Source organism: Hetaerina americana, unplaced genomic scaffold (assembly GCF_022747635.1).
Source record: "Hetaerina americana unplaced genomic scaffold, ioHetAmer1.1.p SCAF_1, whole genome shotgun sequence".
NCBI classification, from domain to species: domain Eukaryota; kingdom Metazoa; phylum Arthropoda; class Insecta; order Odonata; family Calopterygidae; genus Hetaerina; species Hetaerina americana.
Genome location: NW_027286069.1, coordinates 86,799,801 through 86,814,297, shown reverse-complemented (window position 1 = coordinate 86,814,297; position 14,497 = coordinate 86,799,801). Strand labels below are relative to the sequence as shown.

At 40.9% G+C, this 14,497-nt stretch overlaps 1 protein-coding gene across 1 annotated transcript in view; it reads right to left on the bottom strand.

The window, feature by feature from the left end:
• Positions 1-813, bottom strand: part of LOC139690520 (mitoguardin-like) — a 35,322-nt gene extending 34,509 nt beyond the window's left edge. Inside the window, exon 1 of the mRNA XM_071588020.1 lies at positions 750-813. Coding sequence (XP_071444121.1) covers positions 750-813 — 64 coding nt within the window. The remainder of the gene's footprint in view (positions 1-749) is intronic.
• Positions 814-14,497: the final 13,684 nt, after the last annotated feature.

Genomic DNA, 14,497 nt, shown 5'->3' with positions numbered 1-14,497 from the left:
AAATTAATAACAAAGTTACCGACACACAGAGGAAATTTGAAATATTGTATGAAGAGGCACTGAAAATGTGAAAATAATTCTATTGCTCCAAAAACGAGGGTGCAACCAAATTAAAATGGATCGATTGATATTGCCTCTGAACATCGGGAACGAAGGACGCTACAAACGAGATTCTCAAATACTCATGTGAGACAGAAATAATGATACTATTCATCAATTTTCAGGAAATGATTTGATAGAAACTATCAACATTTAGTTGGTCCGATCCATAACATCGACGCAACATCGGAAGTAATAATTTATTAATCGTTCCCATGGTACAAAATATCAGACCCTATCTAGGCCGGCATAGGTCAATAATCGGAGGGTACTTGGTTAGCCCATCCACTCAACAAGAAGACCTGCTGAAGTCAAGAGTGATAAATTTCTGGAAAATTGTTATCGCTTTTAAAAACCAAATTGAGCTGGACGTGGGCAATCCCCAGTGGATATTGTTATTCTTCAGGTACTTAGGCGTACAATATGTCCGAAAAATTAATAGTATTTCATTAAAATCAGGAGAATGCTTTCCCACCCACAACGACTAGTTTATCAATGCAGAATAAAATAAACATGATTATTAGGAAGTGCGTTTAATACCACTAAATCTCACACAATTACGTACAGTAAATGCAGTCGACGAAATCAACATTCATTGGTAAATGTACGATTTTGGTAGAATAACGTTATTATTTCGGATTTTCACCAACGTTCTTGGTGACTGTCAAGATCCGCCGGTGATTGTCGACTCCAACTGATTCCCAGCCTCAACATCGCCCTTAAATGTCACTCTCCTCACCCTCTGATTCACGCTAAATGGTGTATAGCAATCGGCAATAAACAACTCTGGTTGAAATGCAGTCCATCTTCTTGCTTCGTGGAAAAATTACCTGCATGGTCTTCCAAGAAATAATATTATTGGGTTCAAGGGCTTGGGCAATCAATCAGCTCTCGACATTAGTAGCCTATCCCAACGATAATAACCCTAGAATTATCGGGCGGTCAAATACCCCTCCTCTGAAAAATCCATGACCCACTTTTGAGCTCTCTCTCTCTCGTTCGGGAGAGTATCGCCCAAAAACTTTTTACACAACATTCACCTTTAAGGTTTACAACTACTGCTTTTCAGATTCATTCCCAGCTATTCATTTACTGGCATCTTGTGTTTTTATTTTAGCTTGCATGTTGCCGCTGCCCCCATCAATGTGAATCCGTTAATACCAGTGATTTTTTACATATTTGGTGCACACATATATTTATAAACGCTGTGTCATCCCGATTTACCTCCAACAATGATATTTCCATATAGACGTATACGTTAAAATTACCAAATTCCAAGAAACTGCGGGAGATGCCGTAGCAGTAACTTTCAGCGGAGCCATCCGATAGATGTGCATAACAATGCAACCATTTCAGAGTGTAAAATTTTGTTCTAAAATTTATTTTCTTTTTAATAAAAATTGAAACAATCATCTATTTATTTTTTACAAATTGATGCAAATATTTTATCAGTAGTTAAAAACCCATATTTCTCTTCACATTAAAATACAACAACGTGCTCTTTGGATAGTCATAAACTGACTTGGAAAAAATCAGGATGTGTTCAATTGTGCCGTCCAAATGTTATATGAATTTTTCTCTTAACATTATGACGGTATATATGCATTAATATATATATATATATATATATATATATATATATATATATATATATATCCCTCCCCGGACTACAACCTTGACGTGGTGGAAGGGCTTGTGCGTTCCGATGACCCCTAGAGCTGTGCTGGCGGGAGTAATAATTATTGCTCCTGGTAGGGTCACCCATGCCAGATAGGTCGAAGGTTAGGAGCCAGACGAAAGGTAGTCCACGCAGCGTCTGTTCCTCAGTGAGGCGGCTGCAATGGCGTCTGACCCCAGTGAGGCGGCCAGTAAGTGATGGTGTCACGTTAAAAACACTATTGAGGAAGGCAACGGGAAACCACCTCAATTATCATTCCCTAGAAAAATATGATGGACAATAGAGATATTTTGAGTCCTGGCAACCACGGGGCTCGGCCCAATCGGCCGTGTGTCGTGCCCGGCAGCGGGGGAGGCAAGGCTTCCGCGGTCGTCATCCCACGAAACCCTTGCAAGGGAAAACCAGCAGCAGCAGGACAGAAGACGCAGGAGAAGAAGACAAAATTAGTTAGAATAGGAACGTGGAATGTTAGGACAATGATGAGGACAGGGAAATTGGAGAATGTTAAGCGAGAGATGGAAAGGGGAAATATAGATATTTTAGGTCTATGCGAGGTGAGATGGAAAGATAGCGGGGATTACTGGAGTGATAAGTATAGAATAATATACAGCGGTGGGGACGAGAGCCAACGAGGGGTTGCCATAGTATTAAATGAAGAGGTAGGAAGAAGCGTAGTCAACATAGAGCAGGTAACGGATAGAATACTACTAGTGGAGATAAAAGCAGAACCGACGAACTTAGTTATTATTCAGGTATACATGCCACCGAGCAACCATAAGGAAGAAGAGGTCGATAAGATATACGATCAGTTAGAGGACATGATCGCGTGTGTTCCTGCAGGGAAACATTTGATAGTGATGGGGGATTGGAATGCGACGGTAGGCGAAGGAAGAGATGGTGATGAGGTGGGCGACTACGGTTTGGGCACGAGGAATGACCGCGGGGAGAGAGCAGTTGAGTTCTGCAGGAGACAGGGGTTAGTCATCACCAACACTTGGTTTAGACACCACAAAAGACGCAGGTATACATGGAAAATGCCAGGTGACTCAGGAAGATATCAGCTAGATTATATCCTGGTTAGACACAGGTTTAGGAATAGTGTGATAAATTCCCACAGCTTTCCGGGAGCGGATGCGGACTCAGACCACAATTTAGTTGTTATGAAATGTAGCGTACGTTTCAAAAAGATAAGGCAGGGGCGGCGAGTTAGAAAATGGAATGTAGAAGCATTAAATGGGTTGAAAAGGAAGGAATACAAACAGGCGGTAGAGAAAATCATGGAGGATGGTAAAGGGCTTATTACTATCGAAGAAAAATGGGAAATGATCAAAAAAGGGTTGTCTAAAGCCGCAAAAGACACTATTGGAACCGTTTACGCTAAAAGGACTAGGAAACCATGGATCACGGATGAGATGATTACAAAGATGGATGAGCGGCGAAAATGGAAGAATATAAATACAGAATTAGGCAAAATGAAGTACAAAGAATTGAACAATAAATTGAGGCGGGCAACAAATAAGGCAAAAGACGCATGGTGGAAGACGCAGTGCGAGGATATGGAAAGTCTCCAGAGGAAGGGTGAAATCGGTGCGCTGTACAGCAAAGTTAAATCGTTATCGGGAAGTAAGAAAGGAAGAGCTATGCTAACAGTTAGCGATAAGGCGGGTAAGGTAATAGTTGACGCAGGAAAGATCCAAGAGAGATGGAAGGAGTATATAGAAGAACTGTATAGTAAAGAACTCAGACCTACAAAGTTAGACATTGAAAAAGAAAATGACGTAGAGGAAGACAGCTTAGGTCCAGGCATACTAGACAATGAGATAGAAAGGGCATTAAGGGAGATGAAACTAAATAAGGCCGTGGGGGTAGATAACATTCCCGTGGAACTTTTAAAATGCTTAGGGAAATGTGGGAGGAAGAGGCTATATGGGCTGATCCGTAGCATTTATGAGGAGGGAATCTGGCCGGAAGACTTTGTGAGAGCAGTTTTAGTTCCGATTCCGAAAAAGGTAAAGGCCACGTCATGTGAGGACTATAGGACAATTAGTTTGATATCCCACGCAGCTAAAGTTGTTCTCAGGATCATAAACAAAAGGATAGAGAGTAGGGCAAATGATTACTTAGGGGATGATCAGTTTGGGTTTAGGAAGGGGAGAGGTACGCGTGATGCCATTGCAGTAATGAGATTATTAATCGAGAGGAATATAGAACACAACCAGGAGGTATTTGCCTGTTTCGTAGATTTCGAAAAAGCGTTTGATAGAGTGAATTGGGAAAAACTAATGAGTATTCTGCAGAAAATAGGAATAGATTGGAGGGAAAGGAGGCTAATCCGCAACCTGTACATGTCTCAGACTGCTCAGGTGCGGGTGGGAAACGGGGAGACAGGATGGGCAGTGTTAGGAAGGGGTGTAAGGCAGGGTTGCCCATTATCACCGTTGCTGTTCAACCTGTATGCAGAGGAAATGATCAAAGAGGCATGGGAAGAACTAGAGGTAGGAATGAAAGTGGGCGGGGAATTCGTACAATCAGTTAGGTTTGCTGATGACCAAGCTTTAGTTTGTCAGTCAGCCAAGGGGCTGCAAGCATTGCTGAGTGAATTGGAAATTCAGTGCGACAGGTATGGGATGAGAATCAACATTAATAAAACAAAGGTTATGCGATTTTCTAGAAAGAAAAAGGGCAAGCTTAACATTAAAATAGGAGGGCAAAAACTAGAGCAGGTAGAACAGTTTACGTATCTCGGTAGTGTTTTGGACCAACACGGTCAAAGTAGTAGGGACGTAAGGAGAAGAATTGCGCTAGGCAAAGAGGCTTTCACGAGGAGGAGGGAGTTGATGACGGGGACTTTGAGTAAGGATGTTAAGAAAAGACTCGTAAAAACTTTGATATGGAGCGTAGCTATGTACGGCGCGGAAACGTGGTCATTGAAGCAGGAGGATAGACGTAGACTGGAGGCTTTTGAAATGTGGGTGTGGAGAAGAATGGAGAAGGTGAAATGGACAGAGAAGAAAACAAATGAGGAAGTACTTGGTATGGTGGGCGAAGAGAGGGGTTTGTTGGGAGCAATCCTATGGAGGCAGGAAAAGTGGATGAAGGGGGTGTTGACCGGCAGTGGGATGTTGAAGACTGTGATAGAGGGTAGAATGTTGGGCAAAAGAGGAAAGGGAAGGAACAGGATAGGGATGTTGGACGGGATGAAGGGCGGAAGAAAGTACTCAGAGATGAAGAGGGACCTGGTGTAGAGTAGAATTTAGGGTTGTGTTTTGTTAGTAGCCACAAAATATTTGTTTGGTAGTTGTGTCCATCGAAAAACCTACCTTAACCGGTAGATTACCTTAAAAAAAAATATATATATATATATATATATATATATATATATATATATATATATATATATGCTTAGTACTGGATGAACTCTACCATTACCTATCAAAGCGACCTTCGGGCCGATTACTGGGTGTGGTTTATATATAACATTATGACGGTATATATATATATATATATATATATATATATATATATATATATATATATATATATGCGGTATATATATATATATATATATATACCGTCATAATGTTATATATAAACCACACCCAGTAATCGGCCCGAAGGTCGCTTTGATAGGTAATGGTAGAGTTCATCCAGTACTAAGCCTGACGGCGTGTGAAAATTCACACATCAGGGCAGGGGGGCCAGTTCCTTTCCCTGTGCCGGCTTTGGTTTCCGAGGAAGATCTGGTACCCGAAAACACATAGTTGGTGGAGTGGAGCTGCGGGTGCCCAGAGTGACTTGCCCGGGAATCGAACCTGGAACCTCCGGTCAGTGGTCCAACACTCTACCCCCTGGACTACCGCGACCCATATATATACAGGTATATATATATATATATATATATATATATATATATATATATATATATATATATATATATATATATATCTTTATATCCATACTTATTTTTGAAAAAATGAACGCTTTACCCATTCTTTGGTTTACTATCCGATAATGAGGATATAAGCGCGACTTTCGTCAAAGTATCGTCATTTGAATGCGATAACATGTACACAGGAGACATCTGATTGTTTTTAACCCGCGAATGAATCATCACGAAAATATAGCTTGAAAATATTCCTTTCTATTATATCTACGCAATGAGCCTCCGAAAAGGAATAAATCGATTAAAACCAACCTCTTAAATCGATAGCCAGGAAAGGCATTTTGTGTTTGTCATTCTAAATTTCCAGATTCCTATACGAAGTTGCAGCACGGAATAATGACAGTTATCAAGGGACGACCTTGCACGGAAAGCAGTCCCACAGTCACTTTTCCAAATCAGCATTTAATGATAGCTTACTCTGTCCACGTGGCGAGGGCATTTGCGCGTCTTGCTTAAGCTCTCGCCCAACAAGACGCCATCACATTTAAAACAACATTCATCGAGTGTGTTAAAAACTAAAAAGAGTTTGTAAAAAATAAGAATCCGTAAACTAGTTCCTCGAGGAACTTTTCACTTAATTAAGAATAAAAACAAGATTAACGGCAGCACACCTCGGGGTGGGACTGCGCAGTCGAGAGCGTTGAAAAGGGAAATTTGGAGGAGCGGTGGGTGGGGAGGAAGGGTTCGAGAGGCACTCCCAGCCCCAGCGGGGCAAAAGCTAGGAAAACTACCATCCCCAACCCCTTTAACATTCATATGAAAAAAAGAAACATTACAAATTATATTAAGAAATTCATCAAATTAATACCGAAATCAAAATTCTCCTCCCGCTTAGCCGTTTGTTTACCATCCGCCTCCGAGGCGAAGAATAAATTAACAGTGGTTCAAAAGATGATATGTGTACTTAGCGCGAGAAACCGAGCGTTTTCCGATAACACCCATTATGCAAGGCGCCTGTGGCGGTGAGTTCCTCGCGACCGGAGTTCGTCGAATGGAGCGGAAATGGGAGAGGGACGAGAGGGGAAGAGGGAGAAAATGAATAAGGGAGCGGGGTGGAGGACGACGGGAGGAGTGAGATAGCTCGGGACCGCTTCGTCGCCCTCAACCGACGCAGACCTGGATGACAATGAGTTCCATGAAGCACGCCCCCGATGGACGTACTGAGGGAGGGGGTTCGAGTGGAACGAAGAAGGGTCGTTGGGAGGAATTTGGAGGAAGGACGATGAGGGGGAAAGGGGGGAGGGTACGGACGTGGTGTCGGATCCTGGCGGACCTTGCACTCCCGTGAGCATGCGAGATAGGCGACGAGCGCAAACCGCGACGGCTCTGACCTACTCATTGGATGTGGAGTACGTACTTCAAGCGCGCAGCGTGCGCTTTCAACGGTGTTGTTGGCGCACCGACGATAAATCAGAAGTTTTGACGGCGTCTCCTGTGGCCGCGGACATAAGTGAGACTTCCTGGGATGAGGGGAGAGAGGAAAATGTATAGTATTCCGATCACATGATTCTCGATATATTTCGATTAATACGACTCAAATTCGTCGTCGATGAATCTCCATATTTGTCTCCACGGCATCACGTCGTGTTGAGGAATGCCCGGGTTGAAAACCGCTGGATAATCTACTTAACATTGATATTTTAGCACCCAGCAAGCCACAGCCAGGGTGTGTGGCAGGGGGTGAATACATACCAGACTAATTTTGAACCGAATATTTTTACCCCTACCGCGGGTGGACAATGCTATTCTGATCCCTTATCGTTCGTGGAAAAAATGACATCTTAAATCAAACTGTTCTACACTTAATTTCTCTAATTATATTGACATTGATCTCTCCTACCGTAGTACGATGGGGGTAATAATACATTTTCAACATGATTGCTAAAGAGATCTCCTCCCAATTTATGCAAGAGATTTTATCATTATCAGCCCAGCTCTCACATGTTGGATAAACTACTAAGTTTATCATAACAACGTTTTACAAATCTCGCTCCTCTACGCTGCACACGATCGCTTTCGTCGTAAACCACCTCTGTCATCCCTGATCGTCATATCGTCTATTCTGCCGACTTTATTGGCTACAATAATCGATCACTACATTAGATTCATTAATGGATTATAAGATAATACCTGTATAATTTAGACGGAAACATTTTGGTCGCCTGTAATATAGTATTCCGTTTACGCCGCTGCTTCGACCAAGCTCTTATGAATGACGTAATCGACAAGCACTACGTCCTTTACCTAAAAATGTCAATTATCGTTATTAAAACCTCCGTCAGTGGCGTCGAGACAATGAGCCGGTGTATGTCCGGCGCTCCGTACGTGTCAACACATGAATAATCCTGTTTAAACAGCGCTATCATAAGTAGATCAAGACGAAAAGTGCAGATTTTTGAAATGTTCTTCTCGGGCTACAACAGATGGAAAATCTCTAGTGAACAATTATTCAATTTGAGCCAGTTTCGACTCTTAGTGATATGAGATTTCAGAAAAACTCAACCAGGCTGGTGGCCTGTCAATTCCAAGGTGTTAATGAAATCTGCTCTATCATATAATCAATACCATGGCCTCCAACCGTGAATCTTAAAACACTTCCTACTAACCCAGAGTTAGCTCAAACTACATTGTATTTATTCGAGCAGATAAGACGTTGGTGACTGCGACTAAGATCACACAAATGTCATTGCCTATTCAGTATTAAGAATAATATTTCAAATGGAAAAGAGTAGCTTTTAATGTGAGCCTGAATTGAAAAAAAATACCTAAAGGCGCTCTTGACAACAGGAGAGAGATTTTGAGCTACATAATACTCCATACGGAAACACACTCGAAGGTCAGCCAGAATAATATGATCGAATCGCTGCAAAAGCCTAAAATCGATCTATGAGATGATATTGTATGAAATAGAGAGCTACCAAATAACGCCACGAAACCCGCATGTGGTTGATTGAACATCGCCTTTCACATAGGGTAGACGTTGTTGTGATAAATTTATTCGTTGATAGCACTGAATTTTCCTCTCTTTACAATAACACTAATGTGAAAATGAACTCGGTTTAGGATCAAACTCAGATTAGCGCAGGCTTACACGTTATCAGGCCGGTACACATTAAATGACCGTTAAAAATCCGCCCATCTAATCTTATTCGTTTTATTAGGTTAAATTCGCAACTCAAAATCAATTTTGTTCATTATCATCCGTATTTTGATCAGCAGATTGGTTGACTGCAGTCCTTTTCTCTTTCCTTTCCAATACTAACGCCCAAATCCCTGACATATACGAGCATTACCTATTACGCCTAACATCCTCCTTTCTGGGCCCATGTCCCTTTGTCTTCTTCATAGTGACTTTTCCTCTCTTACGTTCCTAACTAATTCAATACACCAAATGAATTCCCAAACTCTCTGGTTCCAGGTTTTTTTATCGTGCTCTATAGCGTCTTTTCTTCCACAACTATTCTCTGCGCTTCTATTTTAACTGCGCAATTATCTTCAGCATCCGTATCTAACGAAAGTGATCCATTATGAGTCCTTATTCAGTTAGTTGCACTTATAAATAAGTAATCAATGTGTTAGATGAGTCATTTCCCTGCGTTCGGGGAGCTAACGTTGAATGGAAGAGAACACAAATGAAAGTTATTTATTTCTCAGATAAGTTATTCCAAAGGTTTAGATGTAAGGAGACGTTTCAAAACAGAACCAAATACAAAATTTACCGGCTTCAGTAATATTCCACGCTCATTACAACATTCGTAAGAGAGAATTTCGAAACTTTATATACGAAAAATGGCAACTTTTTCATGGACGTACAAACGTATATCAGTAACTCAGAACAAATTGTTTTCAATCTGAGATGCGTGCATTCCAAAGCAAAATCTACGATTTTATTTAAAATTTCCCGTTCACGGCTAACATATAAAGTGATTTTCACGCTTCTATCGATCTATTACACCAAAAAGATCGGAAACAAATGAATGGACATGATTAAACGAACTCCTGGAATTATTAGGGACAAATTGGTGTAAAACATCCTTCTTGAGGTCAACATCAACAATGACAACCTTTCGAGAAATCATTTCATTATCGTAGGCAGCACATAAAGAAAGACGCAAAAAAATTCATAGGACAGCATTGGCATTTTATATCCCCGAGAGCGAATTACTAAGCCAAAGTATAATTTCATTTGTGAATAACCTGCTATTCAAAGACGTCATGCAGGCAACATCTGTACGCGAGTAGAATATGTGCTATTTTATACTGCTCCCTCGATTCGGATGAAGAGGAGGGAAAGCTATAATCAAATCACGTGGTAAACGGAGGAAATATTTAAATTACAGAATTAGGAGAAGACCTCTTAACTTTTTTTTCCGCTCCAGTTCTCATCTCGAAGGTTCAAATAAATCTCCAGCTCTCGTGGCATCCAAAATGCCCCCACCATTTGTTCCTCGCGCCCTGCTCGCTTGGACCGGAAGTGGCAATTAAGGCCAGTTTGTCCGTATCTGGGTGTGTATCAGATTAAGTGGAGTAATGGGCGCATGCCCTCGTACGCTGCATGTTGTAAGGGGAGAAGCTGAGGCACCCAAGGAGTCGTTTGAAAGAGAGAGAGAGAGAGCACTTGGGTCATGGGAGAGGGCATGCGAAATTTTGCGAATCCAGGATAACCACGGCCAAATTGAAGAAAATCTACTCTTGCGAGGAATTAAAGAAGGCAAACAAAGCTCAAGAACGGGAGAGGACTCTTAAAACTGGAGAGCCCTTCCCTGAAAATGTGCTCCTCTTCTCTATCGAGCTGGCACTGTGGGCGCAGTGGGCCCAGCGAGCGACAAATAACACCCCACGTCCCTGGCATCGTTTTCCCTACCGCCTCATGGTTCTTCACTTCTACAGAAGAGGAGGAAGCAAAGCGACTAGTAAAATATTTGTTTAACCTTAAGATGGCCCTTTAAATCCAACTGCAAACAATGACGCTATAAACCAAATTATATATACTAAGCAGCACGCTTATTTATGCTAATCAGTTTAGTGTGTGGTTTATTTAAGCCTTCTCCTTAATAGTGGCTGGTCTCTCATGCGTTGGCAAGTCCATTAGACTTAGATGCCGTAGTTTATGTGATATTTGTAAAAATTACCGCCACCATTTCAAATATTTAACAACTCCATTGGCCACTAATATTCAAGCAACACTTGATGTCACATGCGATGAGTGAAATCACCCCCTGCCATACACCGTAGCGTTAGATTGTAGGGCTACATTTAGATTTAACTTAAGAATTTTAAATTAAGCTGAAGCGCTGAGTAAAAATTGATCAAATCGATGAGTTTCTTCTCTACTAAAATCATTCAAAATATGGAGTGATTCTACGATCGATATCAAAGACGCTTAGACTGAATAATTAAAGAAAGAGAAACCGGGTAGCCTGATACCTTTTCTAGCCTACTAACCCAAGGTTCATATTCTGTGTTCGATTATGGGTACGACAAAGAGCCGGTGTAATCCGAAAAATATTAATAATACAAGTAATGACGACTACTGTAAACAATAACACAGTTGATAACAAAGGAAGTAGGAGGTGAAGCATCAAAAATGTAGAAACGTGATGAAGCAATTAGTCAACCAAGACACTTGAGGATTAAAAAAGTATTGAAACCTGACGCTGAAACGTATAGTAAATATTTTCCTCTGCAGGCAATTAATGAAATAAAATTAATGTTATGGATAGGAAAAGGTCAACTATTAACATCAAGAAATCATCGCGTACGGGATTATTTATTATGTAAAGTTTACGCAAACATTGCCTCTTGCCCTAAAATAGGTCAACCAAACTAAACTGGCAATTACAGCAAGCTTGAATTCACGGGTTACATTGCATTTGATCGGCCTTAGGTTATCAACCGAAAATATATGAAATAGTACCAAAATATAATAATGTGAAATTCTTTTCACGACTCCTCCTCATTCAGTTTTCAACTGAGCAAATGGGAATTTTTCATTTTTATCACATTTTTGTATTGTGCTAATTATTTACCATCCACTGTCCCAAAGTGTCGTGTTTTTCGAAGAAAAGAGGATATGATCGACTCACAACCTCAAAGTGATAAAAAAAGAGAAAAAATAAATGGCTGTAATACGTACGTTATGGACGTTAAAATCCGACGGTGGGCTTAATGAACTACGCTTCCATCTCTGGTTGAGCAAAAATCAATGCGAAAAAAACGGAGACGCGATATAAATTTCATCAAGCTGAGTTGAAATTGAACTGGAGAATTTTCACCCTCCAGTGCATATTTTCACTATTTAAAAAAAAAACAAGCTACAGCCATAAATTTAAAAAATAATTCAAATGTCCGCCAACTAAATAAATCTAATTTCGACGACGTAAGCGAAGTGAGCATATAGATTGGAGTGGACGCTTTGGTGAATTTAATAAATTATTCCCATTTTACACATGTCGAGTTTCAGTTTGCCAGGTAGAGGAGGCATTGCTAAAAGTGATCAACGAAATTTTTTGAAGGTCAAAAGGAAGCCCTAGAAGCCGAAAATTAACCAATTTAGTTTAATCTGGGTATGGTAACCAGAGTCAACGGGATCTGGGCCAGGCCCGCTGAGCCAAACTCTCTCAACCCACTCGGCTACCTCGGCCCGGAACTCAGAGAATAGAGAGATATGATGGTATAAAAAATGTATTTCCATTAAAATATGATAATTGATGATCGAAAAAAAACTGAATAGGGATAAAATAAGAAGGAAAACACTAAAGTTGCAAAATCGCGAAAACACGTGTATAGCGAAATATCGGAAGAATTCACTCACTCTACGCTACGATTATGGTTAAATAGGAGTAAATCTTCTATGCAATACAGAAATCGCGAGGGTAGATTCCTTTAAATACTTGGGTGTAACAATTACTCACGATCTGTCCTGGGGAAAGCACATACCGGAAATTATGCGGTCGTGCTAATAAAAAATTGGGATTTGTAAAAAGAGTGCTAGGTAAATGTGACGAAAAAGTGAAGGAACGATGCTTTCTTGCCCTAGTCAGGCCCCACCTAGAGTATGCTGCCAGTATATGGGATCCTTAAGAGATAAATTTAATTTCGGAACTGGATCGAGTTCAGCGGAGGGGGGCTGGATTTGTCAAAAATTGTTATGACCAACGCAGTAGCGTAACTACGTTGCTAGAAAATTTAGGCTGGGATTCCCTTGCACAGCGGCGTTTACAATATAGATTAAACTTATTGAAAACATTTAAAGATGGGTCCTTTTCCGATGACATCAAGAGCATAATACGAACCCCAACGTATTACGGGCGGAGGGATCACGAATATAAGATTAGAGAGATAGACTGCAAGACTGACAGGTTCAATTGGTCATTTTTTCCAAGAACAATAAGAGGCCAGAATGCTTGTAATCGAAATCCCCCAGGAGCCGGCTCGACATAATAAGTATTCACCTACAAGGTAGCGACTGCGCATGGTTATACGATTATATTTATACATTTTTTTGCAGGTTCCCCTTATCTTTCCCCATCCATTTGAAAAACCCTAACCCCCTCATCCCTTACCCTTTCCTCCTGGTGCTGTACCCCCTCCCACACACCTTTTTGGTGGCTTGCAGGGTATTGATGTAGATGTAGATGTATGCAATAATGCAAGACACGTTAACATAAATTTTCACAAAAATGTTAACTACGCTTCATAAAGATAATGTCCCCTATGGCTTTATTTTAAGATCTTAAAGATACTTAATCTACTGATTCTCCTCCCCATGCATTAAAACCTTGATGTGGTGGAAGGGCTTGCGCGTTCTGATGACCCCTAGAGCTTTGCTGATGGAAGCAATGGTCTATTTTGAAAGGTATCATTGCTCATGCCATATACTACCTTGATCAAAAATTTCCCGGAATTTATTCAGAAAATTAAAAATACAAGTTTATTTATCTAAATCTATATTGTCCCCTTCAAAGTAATCCCCATCGACTGCAACACACTTATGCCAGCGCTTGATCCAATCCTCGAAACATTTTTTATATTCGGTTTTCGGTATGTCCATCAGTGCTTCCTGCGATTTTTCCATTACTTCCTCTCGGCTGCTAAAACGCGTTCCCCGTAATGGTTTTTTAACTCAATTGAACAGAAAGAAGTCACAGGGAGCCAAATCAGGTGAATTCGGTGGCTGTTGGATGGTATTTGTTGCATTTTTCGTCAAAAAATTACGAATAATGATAGCACTGTGCGACGGTGCGTTATCATGGTGCAAAATCCACGAGTTTTCTGCCCACATTTCTGGTCTCTTTCGGCGAATTGCTTCACGCAAACGTCTCATAACGCCCAAATAATACTCTTTGTTTACTGTCTGGCCTTCTGGCAAAAATTCATGATGCACTACACCGTTGTAATCCATGAAAACCGTCAGCATTGCCTTCTTTTTTGACTGAAAACGACGTGGTTTTTTTGGTCTCGGCTCATTTGGTGAACGCCATTCACTTGCCTGATGTCTGGATTGCGTGTCGTACTCATAAACCCACGTCTCGTCTCCAGTAATGATCCTTTTGATGAATGTGGGATCGGATTCAGCCTCGCAAATCATGTCTTTTGCGACGTCAACACGGTCTCTTTTTTGCATGAAATTGAGGTCTTGCTTTGCTGCTACACGACGGAAACCCAAATCATTAACCACAATGTCTTGGGCGGATCCATAGGCAATGTTCAAGTCCTCCGCTATTTCTCTGATGGTTAATTTGCGGTTATTGACCAACATTTCTTTTACTTTATCA